The following is a 17,892-nucleotide window of genomic DNA, read 5'->3' on the forward strand; positions in this document are numbered from 1 at the left end:
TCTTGAAATGCTTGTTATTGTTGTTTTTCGGTTGTACGGAAGGCTAAGAAGCCTTTCGCATCCTGGTTGATTTGGCGGGTGGTCAAATTCTTTCTTGAGAAGCGCCTAGATTAGAGGTTGTGATGAGGTCCTTTAGTATGGGTTGCAGCCCTTCATACTTCAGCACCTAGGAATCGCTCAGCATCCTAAGAGGATCGCGAGGCTCAGTAAGGAAGACGTACTTAAAAAGGCAGAGTAATGGTTCAAGTCGACTTCCTTACCAGGTACTTATTAATTTTATGTTTGTTATTTTGAATAACTCCTAAAATGAAATACGGGATACTTAGCTTCTATTGTTAACATGTATGCTGGTCTCCACCCACCCCCCTGGGTGTGAATCAGCTACATGATCACCGGGTAAGATTAATATTGAAAAATGTTATTTTCATTAGTAAAATAAATTTTTGAATATACTTACCCGGTGATCATGAATTAAAGGACCCACCCTTCCTCCCCATAGAGACCCAGTGGACCCAGGAGAAAATTGGTTCTTTGTTGACAAGAAGTACTTGAGTACCTACTCGACAGATGGCGCTGTTGTTGTACACCCCCACCTGTATAGCGATCGCTGGCGTATCCCGCCCGTAGTTTTTTTCTGTCGGGCAGCAGAGCTGCAGCTACATGATCACCGGGTAAGTATATTCAAAAATTTATTTTACTAATGAAAATAACATATTTTCTACTTTTAAGTACTTCATAAAGTACCACATACAACATTACAAATATGGTGATGTAGTACCTAGCATAAAGGAAATACAAGAAATAGCTAAGTCAATCTATACGGCATAATACCTCAGAGAAAGAATAAGTATAGTAAATAATACAGAACTAAAGGAAATAATTATCACTATAAACTTTTAGTATATAGTAATCGAGTTCTAAAATAAAACTTAAGGAGTAAGTGGTGATAATTATCAGAATTTCACCTATATAAAACAAAAAATTTCATGTTTTACAGTTCTGTATACTCAAACATGAGATTAGGAATATTTGAACGAAATTTAAGCTGGCTAAGAAATTCCTTCAATTTAAAAAAATACTTAGTAGTTCCCATAATTTTAATTTTATGATTAAATATGATTAGGCCCTTTTTGAAAACTTCTAAGTTTAAATAATAAATATTAATTATTTTCACGAAACTTGCTATCTTGAAAACTCAAGTTATAAAATAGACTTACAGCTGCTTTACAAACTTACATAATTATTGGCAAGAAACTTTCCTCACTGGTGATATTTGGAGATCCCATCTTACTAACAGCATCAGCTTGAATTAGCTGAGACATCATTGATGATATTTCCAATCTAACATCATCACAGCTGTAGTTTTCACCAATCGAGTACATGCAAGTAGAGAACATGTCAACACCAAAAATAACTTCTTCAGTAGAGGCAAGACTGCATTCACTGGTTGCATCTGGTCTCCATATGAAAAGACCTGTTGCATCATTGATATCAATGTAAGAGAAGATATCTTGAGTATCATTCTCTAAATCTGTGCTATTGTATGCAATATATCCGGCTAGTAAAGGTTTCCCAACATCATAGCCTGGATTTCCGGATCGTTTTATCGTATTTTCGGTTTCTGTCATGTTTTCGAATAAATACAGGCTATCTACCTCTTCTTGGAAAAAAGTGTCATTACTTGACGTATGATTACTAGTAGTTTCATTACTAATGATAGCTGGCAATACATAATAAAAATTAGTTTCAAAATTCTGCAAAACACCAATATAAGGTTGTTTATGACCCTGCGAATATTCTTTTACTTTTTTTAAGCTATCATAAACAGTTGTTTCCTCATCAAGTTCCTGAAAATAATTCTGATGTATGCTTTCCATGGATATTGGTATGTCACTCAAAATTATTTCCACACTAACTTCACTGATTCTCGGACCTTTCCAACCAAAGTTGTAGTCGACACTTAAGACAACATTTTCACATATATGAGTTGTTTTATTAAATAAAGGTTTGTTTTTCACTTGACATTCATCAAAATATTCTTCCATTGTGTCCCACCTTTTTTTCATGAAATCTATGGCAATCTTACTTAATCCATTAACTTTCATAAACTTCAGTGAATTTTTTAAGCACAAATATTTTACACTGGCACTGACCACTTCTAAAGTGTGTAAGTCACTGATTACTGAAACTAAACTGTCTGAATTCCCTTCAGCATTATCTTGGAGATACATTTCTGAACTTAGCATGGGATTACTTTCACATTCTTGCTGAGAGAGCATCGTTGAACACTGATGTTTAAAACTCTCAAGAAAATGAACTGGAATGGTATTAACACAGATTCCATTCAGTACAGGCTGAGGCAAAATCAAGGGACTTCTAAATATTCCTTTTTCATTTTGAAAAATTGTCTCAACACTGGCTTGTGCCTTATAATGAAAGTGAAACGGACTGTCCTCACTTTCTACAACAGAAGTTTCAAAGCTATATTTTGGGGGATAAACCCTTGTTGTATACTTCTGAAATTCTTGAATCCCATTTTCATTTTTGAAAAACAGTCCCAGGTATGGGTTATTGTTGGCAATGTAGCACAGAAGATTATGCCACTCAGGGGAGTAGGGTCCTTGGTATTTACAATTGTAATCAAAGTCTTGTGGAGTTTGCTGACCACCATGTAGTCCTTCTAGACATGTAAATATATCTTTGTCACTTTCTGAACAATCCTGGAAAAATAATATTTTGATTATAAAATAAATTTTTGAATATACTTACCCGGTGAATATATAGCTGCAACTCTGTTGCTCAACAGACAAACTCTACGGAAAAACTCGCTAGCGATCGCTACACAGGTTGCGGGTGTGCCCAACAGCGCCATCTGTCGACCAGATACCCAGCTCTTATGTAAACAAAGACTCAATTTTCTCCTCGTCCCACTGCGTCTCTATTGGGGAGGAAGGGAGGGTCATTTAATTTATATTCACCGGGTAAGTATATTCAAAAATTTATTTTATAATCAAAATATCATTTTTAAATATTTAACTTAGCCGGTGAATATATAGCTGATTCACACCCAGGATGGTGGGTAGAGACCAGTAATATATGTTTACATTTTATGAGCTAAGAGTTTTTTATTTCATTTTAGAAGTTATCAAAATAACAAAAACAAAATAAATAGGTACCTGGTAAGGAAGTCGACTTGAACAATTACTCTGCCTTTTAAGTACGTCTTCCTTACGGAGCCTCGCGATCCTCTTAGGATGCTGATCGACCCCTAGGAGCTGAAGTATCAAGGGTTGCAACCCATACAACAGGACCTCATCAAACCCCTAATCTAGGCGCTCTCAAGAAATGACTTTGACCACCCGCCAAATCAACCAGGATGCGAAAGGCTTCTTAGCCTTCCGGACAACCCATAAAAAAAACAACACTTCAAGAGACAGATTAAAAGGATAAGGAATTAGGGAATTGTAGTGGTTGAGCCCTCACCCACTACTGCACTCGCTGCTACGAATGGTCCCAGTGTGTAGCAGTTCTTGTAAAGAGACTGGACATCTTTCAAGTAAAATGACGCGAACACTGACTTGCTTCTCCAATAGGTTGCGTCCATTATACTTTGCAGAGATATATTTTGCTTAAAGGCCACGGAAGTTGTTACAGCTCTAACTTCGTGCGTCTTCACCTTAAGCAAAGTTCGGTCTTCCTCACTCAGATGTGAATGAGCTTCTTGTATTAACAATCTGATAAAGTCTGACCAAGCATTCTTTGACATAGGCAAGGATGGTTTCTTAACTGAACACCATAAAGCTTCAGATTGGCCTCGTAAAGGTTTAGTACGATTTAAATAGAACTTAAGAGCTCTAACAGGGCATAAGACTCTTTCTAGTTCATTGCCTACGATCTCCGATAAGCTGGGGATATCGAAAGATTCAGGCCAAGGCCGAGAAGGCAGCTCATTTTTGGCTAGAAAACCAAGTTGCAGCGAACAAGTGGCTTTTTCTGACGAAAATCCGATGTTCTTGCTGAAGGCATGAATCTCACTGACTCTTTTAGCCGAGGCTAAGCATACCAGGAAAAGAGTCTTAAGAGTGAGATCTTTCAGGGAGGCTGATTATAACGGCTCCAACCTGTCTGACATGAAGAATCTTAGTACCACGTCTAAATTCCATCCAGGGGTAGCCAAACGACGCTCCTTGGTGGTCTCAAAAGACTTAAGGAGGTCTTGCAGATCTTTATGTTTGGAAAGATCTAAGCCTCTATGCCGGAAGACCGATGCCAACATGCTTCTGTAGCCCTTGATAGTGGGAGCTGAAAGGGATCGTCCTTTTCTCAGGTATAAGAGAAAAACAGCTATTTGAGCTACAGAGGTACTGGTCGAGGATACAGAAACTGACTTGCACCAGTCTCGGAAGACTTCCCACTTCGATTGGTAGACTCTAATGGAAGACGCTCTCCTTGCTCTAGCAATCGCACTGGCTGCTTCCTTCGAAAAGCTCTCGAGAGTCTTTCGATAGTCTGAAGGCAGTCAGACGAAGAGCGTGGAGGCTTTGGAGTACCTTCTTTACGTGTGGCTGACGTAGAAGGTCTACCCTTAGAGGAAGACTACTGGGAACGTCTACTAACCATCGAAGTATCTCGGTGAACCATTCTCTCGCGGGCCAGAGGGAAGCAACTAACGTCAACCTTGTCCCTTCGTGAGAGGCGAACTTCTGCAGTACCTTGTTGACAATCTTGAACGGTGGGAATGCGTAGAGATCCAGATGTGACCAATCTAGGAGGAAAGCATCTATATGTATTGCTGCTGGGTCCGGGACTGGAGAGCAATAGATTGGAAGCCTCTTGGTCAGCGAGGTTGCAAAGAGATCTATGGATGGTTTACCCCAAGTGGCCCAAAGTCTCTTGCACACATCCTTGTGGAGGGTCCATTCGGTTGGAATTACTTGCCCTTTCCGACTGAGACAATCTGCTATGACGTTCAAGTCGCCTTGGATGAACCTCGTTACTAGGGAGATGTCTTGACCTTTTGACCAGATGAGCAGGTCCCTTGCGATCTCGTACAACGTCAGTGAGTGGGTACCTCCTTGTTGGAGATGTACGCCAAGGCCGTGGTGTTGTCCGAGTTAACTTCCACCACTTTGCCTCGAAGGAGAGACTTGAAGCTTTTCAAGGCCAGATGTACTGCCAACAGCTCCTTGCAGTTGATATGCATGCTCCTCTGACTCGAGTTCCACAGTCCTGAGCATTCCCGACCGTCTAGTGTCGCGCCCCAGCCCACGTCCGATGCGTCCGAGAAGAGAACGTGGTTGGGAATCTGAACAGCCAGGGGAAGACCCTCTCTTAGGTTGATATTGTCCTTCCACCAAGTCAGACAAGACTTTATATTTTCGGAAACCGGGATCGAGACCGCTTCTAGCGTCTTGTCCTTTTTCCAGTGAAAAGCTAGATGGTATGAAGAGGACGGAGGTGTAGTCTTCCTAGTGACACAAATTGTTCCACGGATGACAGCGTCCCTACCAGACTCATCCACAGCCTGACTGAGCAGCGTTCCTTCTTCAGCATCTTCTGGATGGATAGCAGGGCTTGATCTATTCTGGGGGCTGATCGTCTTGTTGTTCAGCAACGTCCTCATCAGAGGGTTCCTCATCCGAAAACTGATGAGGAAACGGCAACGGAGTGGGCAACGTCTGGCTCGCTGAGTCCGGTCGCACTGGTGCATGCGTGACGGAGCCGGACGCAACATCATGGAACTGCTGCACAGTCTGTGAACTGTCAACAACCATGGGTGCGCGAGGAAGCACAGCGTCAACCCGAGACTGTCTAGACCGTCTGGGTTCTGCAGTCAACACCCTACCGGGTTGCTGAGGTTGACGCACTGCGTCAAAACAAGTCACCTCTGCTGGTTGTTGAACGTCCTGAACGTTAACAACCACCTCCGAGCGTCGCTTAACGACAACGTGCGGCTGGCAACCCACACTGGGTCGCATCGGTGGAGGAACCACCTCAACTGGCAGACGCGAGTAGGTTACCTCAGCGTCAACAGGGCGCACAACCGACCGGTTGGAAGGTTGTTGGCCAGAAGGTTCGGTAGCAACCTTCTCCGCAATAAAGTCCTCTATCAAGAACGCAAGCTTGGACTGCATGTCTTGCAGCAAAGCCCATTTAGGGTCTACGGGAGCAGGTGCGGCAACAGACGGGGTTAGCGACTGAGGCGGTACCGCTTTCCATCCCTGAAAGCCTTGTTTATGCATGACATAATTGTACAGCAAAACTTCAAAGGCTCGAAAACAGCTGTGAAGTTGACCTGTAAAAAACTTGGAGCGTCTCCTGGCCAGGCACCAGGGAGAGTCTACGAGATTTGAGAAGTCTATCTGGGCAGAGGCATGAACTCCCAAGCCGAGAACTTCTCTCGTGTCATATCAGACTCTCGCTCTATAAGCCAGTTTAAAAGAAGGGAAAGCAAAGGCTGTATCCCCCAAACTCCTCCTGGTGAAAAACCAGTCGCCTAGCCAACGTAAAGCTCTCTAGGAGAGCGAGAGAGCACTAGCTTAAAAACAACGGCTTCGAAGTAGCTAGGCCTAGTGTAAGCTCTGACGTTAGGCGAACGAGGAGCAGCAGTTACAAAAAGATCCGGACAAAGATCCTTAAAAAAATCATCATGATTTAATTAAAGTCCATAGGGGGCTAAGCAGCTTTAGGCTCCTCTCCATCTGACAGAGTCCTCATGGGAATATCAGTAGGAGGGGGAACAGCAACTTCCTCATCTACAGGAACCTTGTCCGATAAAAGCTGAGTCTCAAGCAAGGGAGAGACCTACCGTGGTGGCAATGCTTTACAAGCAGAGTCCACACTCACTGGTGCATTAGTAGCGGACCAGAACGCAACGTCATGTAACTGCTTGACAGTCTGTGAACTGTCAACAACTGAACTGTCAACCACAACAGGTGCGTGAGGACGCACAGCGTCCACTCGAGACTGCTTTGACTGCCTAGACTGAGCAGTCAAAACAACTCTAGAATGCGGAGGTTGACGCACAGCGTCAAAACAAGTCAACTCCGATTGTTAGTGAACGTCAACAGGAGCATCAGCAAGTGGCCTAACGTCCAAATGCGGCTGAAAAACCACACGAGACCGCATCGAGTGTGGTTCTAAACAACCTGACTGACATGACTTAGCTACGCCAACGTCAACAGTAAGCACAAAGGAACGTTAGGTTGGCTGAAAGCCAGGATATCGATGAGATAAATGGCTAGACTCAACGGACTAATCGGCAGAATAGTCTTCCATAAGGGAGGCAAGCATATACTGCATGTCTTGCCATACAACCCATTAAGGATCAACGGAAATGGTTGTGGTAAGAGACGAGGGTAACGTCTGTGACAGCAACACTTTGCCAACAAAAAAGACTCTCGGAGTCTGTGTTACGCTTTTGTTAGGCGGCGAGCAGTTATCCGATGACTGCATAGGGTCAGAGCTGTCCTAATGGCTGTAACCAGGACGCTGGACCTATCCTGAAAGGACTGACTTTCGCTTAAGGGCTTCGAAACCTTGTGACAGGTTTCTTATGCGAAAAGCCTTCGGATGACGAGAAGAAACAACGTCTCTCTCGCCTTATGGTAGGGGAGATCTTGGTAAGATACACCCGATACCATAGAGGGAAACGTCTGTTCGTTGATCAAGGCCTCTCGAACCCATAAGTCGTTTGACATTACTTCTCCCCTGGGCTTGGGAGCATGCAAGAGGTCCCGGACTAGGTGAACGACAGGCACGAACAGACGAACCCTCGGACGCAACACTGTAACACTTTGCGCATATCACTTTATCACTTCGATTTTCTGTTTTGCACTTATTTCACTGAAATCGAAACTTTTACTGATTTCTACCTGAAACACGCAATTCTACCCTTCATTAAAAGGTAGTAATTGCGAAATCAGTCGTATAATGCAAGCTCATTAATACCAGCAAAAAACAGAAAACATATTTTAAGACAAAAAAATCAGTGGCTGGGAAAGAGACTAAACACTAGTTCATATAAACTACGTTTTCAATCTCTCACCGCACATAGCCTGGGGACGAGAATAAAAAACTAAAAACGTTTTATCCTTCCTCCTCGTACAGAGACTAGGGACGAGAGTAACTCGAGAACAACGTTACCCGCTTGAACGGAACGTTTTCTCTCCTCTCTCTCCCTCCGTCTCTATCTCTCTCTCTCTTTCTCTCTTGATTTCGCACCTAAGAGAAGAGCCCAATTATATTTCGTCAAAAAAAAAAACATGTTATTTGACTAAAGGAAAAAACTGAAAGGTTTTTCAAATAAAAAGTTCCTTTAAAATAGAATTTAAAACATTTAAGCTAAGAAAGAATGAACAAAACGTCAGAATCGATTTACTCTTACTGCAAAGTGAAACCGTGATACACTCTCTCTCTATCGTAACGATAGAGCGCATGTTGAACGTCCTGAACGTCAATAACTGCGTAGCATGAATAAACTAAACGTTAGTTCATCTTTGAAAACAGTACGAAGACTATCAAAGAAATTCTTTCATAAAATATTACATTTAAAAAGTTTTAAATCCTTAGCTCTTTAAAAGCTAATTACGATATAAAGGGCTCAACGTTGATAAACTTCGGTTTCCAAGTTAGGACCGCCTACTCTCAGGAAAGGTCGCATATAAACAAAACATTAAAATTTATTTTTATATGTTTATAATAAATGGAAAGTTAATCGAAGAGGCCTAATAAAGGCGGAGAGATATAAAATATATAGAGGAAAATCTATAAATAATTTATAACGTGATAAGATAATTACTAAAAGCCTAAACACACTTCCGTCTAAGGGAAGGGTCGGCCATTTAAAAGTGAAAGAAAGTCCATACTCTCTTTGTCACCATAATTAAATCTATCCAAAACGAGTTCAAGATTTAAGATGAAGATAAAACACCTGCATTGCGAAAGCTCAAAACTAGAATATAGTACTTAACCAAATAGATGTGAAAAACTCCAGTTTAGCAACAGCGAGTAAAGTACGTCTTGTCGACACGTCGACAGAGAGAAAAATGTTATTTTCATTAGTAAAATAAATTTTTGAATATACTTACCCGATAATCATGTAGCTGTCAACTCCGTTGCCCGACAGAATTCTACGGAAGGGATACGCCAGCGATCGCTATACAAGAGGGGGGTGTACTCACCAGCGCCACCTGTGGCCAGGTACTGCAGTACTTCTTGTTGACACCACCACAATTTTTCCTCGGTCCACTGGTTCTCTATGGGGAGGAAGGGTGGGTCAATTAAATCATGATTATCGGGTAAGTATATTCAAAAATTTATTTTACTAATGAAAATAACATTTTTCAATATTAATCTTACCCGATAATCATGTAGCTGATTCACACCCAGGAAGGTGGGTGAAAACCAGTGTACATGTATATCAAGAAGCTAAGTATCCCGTATTTCATATTATCAGTTATTCAAAATAACAATGAAATTATAAGTACCTGGTAAGGAAGTCGACTTGAACCATTACTTGCCTTTAATAAGTTCGTCTTCCTTACTGAGCGCAGCGTTCCTCTTAGGAGGCTGAACAACTCTAAGGTGCTGAAGTATCAAGGGCTGCAACCCATACTAAAGGACCTCATCACAACCTTTAACCTTGGCGCTTCTCAACAAAAGAATTGACCACCCGCCAAATCAACAAGGATGTGGAAGGCTTCTTAGCCGACCATACAACCCATAAAAAGTATTCAAGAGAAAGGTTAAAAGGTTATGGGATTATGGGAATGTAGTGGCTGAGCCCCCGCCTACTACTGCATTCGTTGCTACGAATGGTCCCAGGGTGTAGCAGTACTCGTAAAGAGACTGGACATCTTTGAGATAGAATGATGCGAACACTGACTTGCTTCTCCAATAGGTTGCATCCATAACACTCTGCAGAGAACGGTTCTGTTTGAAGGCCACTGAAGTAGCCACAGCTCTCACTTCATGTGTCCTTACCTTCAGCAAAGCAAGGTCTTCTTCCTTCAGATGAGAATGTGCTTCCCTAATCAGAAGCCTGAATAGTAAGAAACTGAGTTCTTAGACCTTGGAAAAGAAGGCTTCTTGATAGCACACCATAAGGCTTCTGATTGTCCTCGTAAAGGTTAAGACCTTTTTAGATAGTACCTAAGAGCTCTAACTGGGCAAAGTACTCTCTCCAGTTCATTCCCCACCAAGTTGGACAGGCTTGGGATCTCGAACGACTTAGGACAAGGACGTGAAGGAAGCTCGTTTAGCAAAAACCGAGCTGCAAGGAACATGTAGCCGTTTCAGATGTGAAAACTATGATCCTGCTGAAGGCGTGGATCTCACTTACTCTTTTAGCTGTTGTCAAGCACACGAGGAAAAGAGTTTTTAATGTGAGGTCCTAAAAAGAGGCTGATTGGAGAGGTTCAAATCTTGATGACATAAGGAACCTTAGGACCACGTCTAGATTCCAGCCTGGAGTGGACAACCGACGTTCCTTTGAGGTCTCAAAAGACCTAGGGAGGTCCTGTAGATCTTTGTTGGTGGAAAGATCCAAGCCTCTGTGGCGGAAAACCGCTGCCAACATACTTCTGTAACCCTTGATCGTAGGAGCTGAAAGGGATCTTACGTTCCTTAGATGTAACAGGAAGTCAGCAATCTGGGTTACAGTGGTACTGGTTGAGGAAACTGCATTGGCCTTGTACCAGCTTCGGAAGACTTCCCCTTGAGACTGATAGACTCTGAGAGTGGATGTTCTCCTTGCTCTGGCAATCGCTCTGGCTGCCTCCTTCGAAAAGCCCCTAGCTCTTGAGAGTCTTTCGAAAGTCTGAAGGCAGTCAGACGAAGAGCGTGGAGGTTTGGGTGTACCTTCTTTACGTGAGGTTGACGCAGAAGGTTCACTCCTAGAGGAAGAGTCCTGGGAATGTCGACCAGCCATTGCAGTACCTCTATGAACCATTCTCTCGCGGGCCAGAGCGGAGCCAACCAACGTCAGCCGTGTCCCTTTGCGAGAGGAGAACTTCTGAAGTACCCTGTTGACAATCTTGAACGGCGGGAATGCATACAGGTCGAGATGGGACCAATCCAGCAGAAAAGCATCCACGTGAACTGCTGCTGGGTCTGGAATCGGAGAACAATACAACGGGAGTCTCTAGGTTATCGAGGTAGCGAACAGATCTATGGTTGGCTGACCCCACAGGGCTCAAAGTCTGCTGCAAACATTCTTGTGAAGGGTCCACTCTGTGGGGATGACCTGACCCTTCCGGCTGAGGCGATCTGCCATGACATTCATATCGCCCTGAATGAACCTCGTTACCAGCGTGAGCTTTCGATCTTTTGACTAGATGAGGAGGTCCCTTGCGATCTAGAACAACTTCAACGAATGAGTCCCTCCCTGCTTGGAGATGTAAGCCAAGGCTGTGGTGTTGTCAGAGTCCACCTCCACCACCTTGTTAAGCTGGAGGGACTTGAAGTTTATCAAGGCCAGATGAACCGCCAACAACTCCTTGCAATTGATGTGAAGTGTCCTTTGCTCCTGATTCCATGTTCCCGAGCATTCCTGTCCGTCCAAAGTCGCACCCCAGCCCGTGTCTGATGCGTCCGAGAGGAGACGGCGGTCGGGTTTCTGAACAGCCAAAGGTAGACTTCCTTGAGAAGGAAGCTGTTCTTACACCACGCGAGAGTAGACCTCCTCTCTTCGGAAACAGGGACTGAGACCGTCTCTAGCGTCATGTCCTTTATCCAGTGAGCAGCTAGATGATACTGAAGGGGGCGGAGGTGGAGTCTCCCTAACACGATGAACAGGGCCAACGATGAAAGTGTCCCTGTTAGACTCATCCACTACCTGACTGAGCATCGGTTCCTTCTCAGCATGCTCTGGATGCATTCTAGGGCTTGGAAGATCCTTGGGGCCGACGGAAAAGCCCGAAAAGCTCGACTCTGAAGATCCATACCCAGGTAGACAATGGTCTGGGATGGGACGAGCTGGGACTCCTCAAAATTGACCAGGAGGCCCAGTTCCTTGGTCAGATCCATAGTCCATCTGAGAATCTCCAGACAGCAACGACTTGTGGGAGCTCTTAAAAGCCAGTCGTCTGACGGAGCCGGACACAAGATCATGGTACTGCTGCACAGTCTGTGAACTGTCAACCATGGGGAAGCGAGGAAGTACAGTGACAACCCGAAGCTGTCTAGACTGTCTGGGTCGTACAGACAACTCCTTGCCGCACTGCGTCACAACAAGTCACTTCTGCTGGTTGTTGAACGTCTTCCCAGTGACACACTGACTCCGTAAACAAAAAATCCTCTAACAAGGACTAAGCTTGGACTGCATGTCTTGCAACACAGCTCAAGGTCTATGGGAGCAGGTGTGGTAACAGACGGGGTTAGCGACTGAAGTGGAACCATTACCTTCCCTGGAAGCATGTTATGCTTAAATAAAAGTCCATAGGAGGCTACGCAGCTAAAGGCTCCTCTCCAAATGACAGAGTCCTCAAGGGAATATCAGAAAGAGGGAGAATAGCACTTTCTCATCTACAGGGACCATATCCGAGAAAAGCTAAGTTCTCTCAGTGAGGGTTTCACTGGTGCAAAAGCAGCAGACTAGAAGGCAACGTTATGAAACTGCTTGACAGTCTAGTGAGTTGGCAACAACCAAAGATGTGTGACTGAGAAGCATGCGGTAAGGTATGCAGAGCATGTTGCATGGCGTGTGGCTTATGCTGCATGGGATGAGGCTCATGCTGCATGGGATGAGGCTCATGCTGCTTAAAAGAAATCTGAACCTGACACTAATCTAGCTGTCCGAGGATTTACCTGGTGAGACATCAGTCTCTTTACCAGAGAGTTTTACCAGATTTCCTCGGGCCACCACGTGACACAATTGGTAGTAATTCATTCAAATTACCTCTAATGAGTCAATATGGATAAATATCAACACAACATCGTGTTCAAATAGAAATAAATTTCTACCTCATACTTGGGATCGAACACTAGCCCCTTCTAATGAAAGGCCAGGTCGAAACCAACCATGCCACGAGAGCCCATAGGATGTCGCATAGCATGAGGCTCCTGCCTCATGGGTTGAGGAGGATGCCGCATAGCATGAGGCTCCTGCCTCATGGTTTGATCCTGTGAGGTTCCTGCCCCAAGAGTTGCGTCTGCCTCAAGGGTTGAGGGGGTAGCTGCGCAGAGAGAGGCTCATGCTGCATAGACTGCGGTTCAAGTTGAATGGGAAGAGGCTCAAGCTGAGGAGAAAGTGGCAGATGCATGCGTTGAGGTGGCTGACTCATAGCATGAGGTTCCTGCCTCAAGAGTTGCGCTTGCCTCAAGGGTTGAGGTGGCTGCGCAGAGAGAGGCTCTTGACTCACGAGTTGAGGTTCTTGAGGTGCTTGCCTCGAGAGTTGAGGTTCTCGCCTCGAGGAAAGTGGAGGTGGTTGTTGCGAGAGTTGAGGTGGCTGCCTCAAGGATGGTAGAGGTTGTCGTACCTCAAGAGGTTGCTACCTCGAGGGTAGTTGTAATGCAAGATACTCCTGCCTCAAGGGTAGAGGAGGTTGTAAGGCAAAAGGCTCCTGCCCCCATTGTTGAGGAGGTTGCTGCGTGGTAAGAGGCTCCTGCCTCAAGGAAAGTGGAGGTTGCTGCACAGCGCTGGTATCTGGCAACTCCCAACGCGGCAGCTCACGCATGGAGGTAGCTTGAGGAACCTCAACCTCATACGTCTGGCAGATTGTACTGCGCAGAGGAGGAGGAGCGTTCGCAGGAGGAGGTGTATAAACCTTCTCTGCCTGAAACTCCTGCATCAACACCGCAAGCTGAGACTGCATTGTCTGCAGCAAAGACCACTAGAGTTTAAGAAAGACAACAACAAACGGAGCTACTGTCCGTTGAGACTGAGGGTCTAAAACAGCTGGTGCGGCAACAGACGGAGCTACTGCCTGTTGCGATACCACCTTGCCTCTCTGGGAGGTGTGCAGTTGTCGTACTGCAGCAAGTCCGAACTGACCCAGGGCTAATGGCTACACCTAGGAGTTGGACTTGTGCGGAAGGGACCGACTTGCACTTAAAAGCTGCAAGAATTGGTCCATGGTTTCTGCGAGAAACCTCTTCCGCAGACGAGGAATAAAAGGGCTCTCTCGTCTTTGTGTGGGTGGGGTGATCACGTCGGCAACGTGTGTAGATACACCCGAAACCACGGAGGGAAAAACATCTGTTCGTCGATCAAGGCCTGCTGAACCCATAAGTCCTTCGACATTACTTCTCCCCTGGGCTTGGGAGCTTGTAAGAGGTCCCAGACTAGGCGAACAACTGGCACGAACAGACGAACCCTCGAACGCAACACTGTAACACTTTGCGCTTATCACTTATCACTTTTGATTTTCTGTTTGCACTTATTTCACTGAACTCGAAACTTTAAGTGGTTTGTACCTGAAACACGCAATTCTATCCTTCCTTAAAAGTTAGTAATTGCGAAAACAGAATTACAATGTAACAGAAAAATCTAATGAAAGATAAATAATTCAGTGGCTGGAAAGAGACTAAACACTAGATCAAATAAACTACGTTTAAAATCTCTCACCGCATAAAGCTTGAGAATAAGAATAAAACTCTAGAAACGTTTACCTTCTTCCCCTAAAGAGACTAGGGAGAAGAGCAAAAACGATAACAACGTTACTCGCTTGAACGAAACGTTTATCCTCCTCTCTCTCCCTCCGTCTCTATCTCTCTCTCTCTCTTGACTTAGAACCTGAGAGAAGAGCCCAATCATATATATCGTTAAAACATATTATTGTTAAAGGAAAAAAACTGAAAGATTTCCCAAATAAAAAGTTCCTTTATTAGAATTAAAACCATTAAGCTAAGAAAGAATGAACAAAACGCTAGAAACGGTTTACTCTTACTGCAACGTGACACCGTGAAAATTCTCTCTCTATCGTAACGATAGAGCGCAAATTGAACGTTCTGAACGTCAACAACTGCAGAGACAAAACAAAACGTTAGTTCAACTTTGAAAACAGTACGAGACTATCAAAGAAATTCTTTCAAAAACATTAAAATAGCATAATATGTTAACTGGTAAAACCGAAATGACGGGCTCAATGTTAATTAACTTCGGTACCAAGAAAAGACCGCCTACTATTAGGAAAGGTCGAATATAAACAAATATAAAAATTAATTTTAATAAGTTTATAATAAAAGGAAGTTAATCGAAGAGGCCTATAAAAGGCGGAGAGATATAAAATAAAACTATAACTTTTGTTAAGCAAAATTAAGAAAGAGAGTCTATACTCTCTTAGACACCAACACTTCCGTCTAAGGGAAGGGTCGGCCATTTAAAAGTGAAAGAGAGTTCATACTCTCTTCGTCACCATAATTAATCAAATTAATTCCAAAAGCTAGCTAAGCTAATGATAAAACTTCCTGAATAGCGAAAGCTAAACTCTAGAGCAAATACATCACCAAATCGTGAGCAATAACTCCAGAATCAACAGCGTATCCATGTAGGTCTAGCCGGAGGCACGACAGAGGAAAAATTGAGGTGGTGTCAACAAGAAGTACTGCAGTACCTGGCCACAGGTGGCGCTGGTGAGTACACCCCCCTCTTGTATAGCGATCGCTGGCGTATCCCTTCCGTAGAATTCTGTCGGGCAACGGAGTTGACAGCTACATGATTATCGGGTAAGATTAATATTGAAAATTGAGTCTTTGTTTACATAAGAGCTGGGTATCTGGTCGACAGATGGCGCTGTTGGGCACACCCGCAACCTGTGTAGCGATCGCTGGCAAGTTTTTCCGTAGAGTTTGTCTGTCGAGCAACAGAGTTGCAGCTATATATTCACCGGCTAAGTTAAATATTTAAAAATAAGAATTACTGTAATATTTAACAAATATTAAGGCCTTTTACATGTGTAATATTTAATTCTACATTATTTAATAAAAAACTGATTGAAATCAAATATACTTAAGGGCTCAAAAGGAAGAAGTTATTCTAAATTAAATTTGAGTAAAAAATTAGTTTTCATGTGTTGATGAAACTTGATAAAGGTATTAGCAAATAACTGTAACAAAAAACTCATAACTCAGAAAAAATCCAGCATCCAGCAAGGAATGAAGAACCAGAAAAAAATGTGCAATAGGTTTTAAATGTAACTGCAACATTTTGGTAAGAAAGCTCAGTCTACTTACACTATCACAGCAACAACGCACATCACATCGATAAGAAATAAGATCACAAGGACACGGTGCGAGAGGTGTGACTGAAGGATCTTGGTAATGAGTCTCGATGTTCACTCCAACCACACTGGCCTCAGTCCAATTAACAGCAAAATATTCCCCCTTCACTGTAAGAAAAGGAATTACAGTAACTCGAACACTAAGTACAAAATTGATACTTCAACTTGTTAACATAGCAAAAAAATTGTTCTGTGCTGTACGTATTGGAATTAAATGCACCTGTTTTTAAAAGGTCCTATACATGAGTCACTTTTCACAAATAAGTCAGGTTAATTTCTTATTATGTAACCCCTTGCCCCAAAGGGGAATAGCGTCATCAGTGCACCTCACGCAGGCTTTGTTGTTGTGTCCTTACAGCTCCTAGCTGCACTCACTTTTTAGCCTTCAACTATACCCCCATGCTGTGTTTCTTTCTTCCATCTAGCTATCGAACCTTTTAACTTTCACAGTAACTGCGGTTTCCCTTTGTTATACATGGCACTGAATGGCCTCCCAGGCCCTAGTTAATAAATCCACAATCAAGATGCAAGCCTTTGTGGTAGTCAGCCATACAAAACCAAAGGTTCCTTTCGTAGATAGATCAGTATAAATAAATTAAATTACCCAACATTCCAACAACAAAGTTAATAACATTTAACTATAAAAAATGTACTGTGACCAAAACAGTGGTTGGTAATTTTTCCCTTTGATTATCTGTCCTCACTCCAGTGGATTAAAAGTGTGTCTGGTGGTATTTTCTGTACATTAATAGCTTTGCTATTTAGCAAACACAAAATTTCTTTAGTTTTATGCAACAAAAACAGATATAAATATACATACGTTATACTTTATATGAACATAAAGGAGCTTTACATCACCAAGTTTCATATAATTTACTTATTAAATACTATGGGTAACATGAAGATGCCCTCCTTGGTGGTTCTTGGAATTCATCCAAAACAAGTTAAAAAAACCACAACATGGGAGAGTATGTACATCGCTTTTGAAGCAGCACAGCAACAGCAAGATCCAGCTGTTCTAGGTGGCATCAGTATTTTCTGAACTTATCTCTGATTTATAGTGAGGATAAGGAGTATAATTTGTACCCAAATTCATCCATAAAGGCCAACATAATCAATATATCATTCTTTTTTCAACTTTCACTTGTACATGTTCAAATCTGTTATTGTTTTTGTATACATGATTAGGAGCTTGTAGCTGGAAATGATGTTAAAGGTTATTTCATGTCATAAATTAGTTAATGGTTTTAACCAGTGGCTGTACATAACATAGTCAAGGCAAAGCTAAAAACTTGCCTACGAGTCAGCATCTCCATATAAACTAAACTAATTGTTTTGTATTCTTTATCCTAAAAAGACCTAATTTTGAGAGGGTGGATCACTGGATAGGAACCCCATGCTCCAAAGCCTTTGTGAAAGCCAAACTGCAAATTATGGAACAGACAGTTACCTTCAGCATACCTATATAGATGTTTAGCCATATGTTCAAAAACTAGATACAGTAATATGAGTTATGGAAACTGGAAGGAAATCAGCCAGGCTAGAGCTACCACAAACAATGAGGTAATATTACCAATTCTTCAACAAGAGCAAAAAGAACTTTGTCTTGCTAACTTGCAAAAAAATAATCTTTTTACTTTACTGCACGACAGTGGTCGTAAATTGATTTTTA

At 42.9% G+C, this 17,892-nt stretch overlaps 1 protein-coding gene across 1 annotated transcript in view; it reads right to left on the bottom strand.

Annotated features, from left to right (window-relative positions):
- LOC137632620 (tectonic-2-like) overlaps positions 1–17,892 on the bottom strand; it is a 34,647-nt gene that overhangs the window by 15,284 nt on the left and 1,471 nt on the right. Inside the window, exons 2-3 of the mRNA XM_068364682.1 lie at positions 16,174–16,328; positions 1,237–2,720 (exon numbers count right to left, since the gene is read on the bottom strand). Coding sequence (XP_068220783.1) covers positions 1,237–2,720; positions 16,174–16,328 — 1,639 coding nt within the window. The remainder of the gene's footprint in view (positions 1–1,236; positions 2,721–16,173; positions 16,329–17,892) is intronic.

The sequence above is a fragment of the Palaemon carinicauda genome, chromosome 41 (assembly GCF_036898095.1).
Source record: "Palaemon carinicauda isolate YSFRI2023 chromosome 41, ASM3689809v2, whole genome shotgun sequence".
Taxonomy (NCBI): domain Eukaryota; kingdom Metazoa; phylum Arthropoda; class Malacostraca; order Decapoda; family Palaemonidae; genus Palaemon; species Palaemon carinicauda.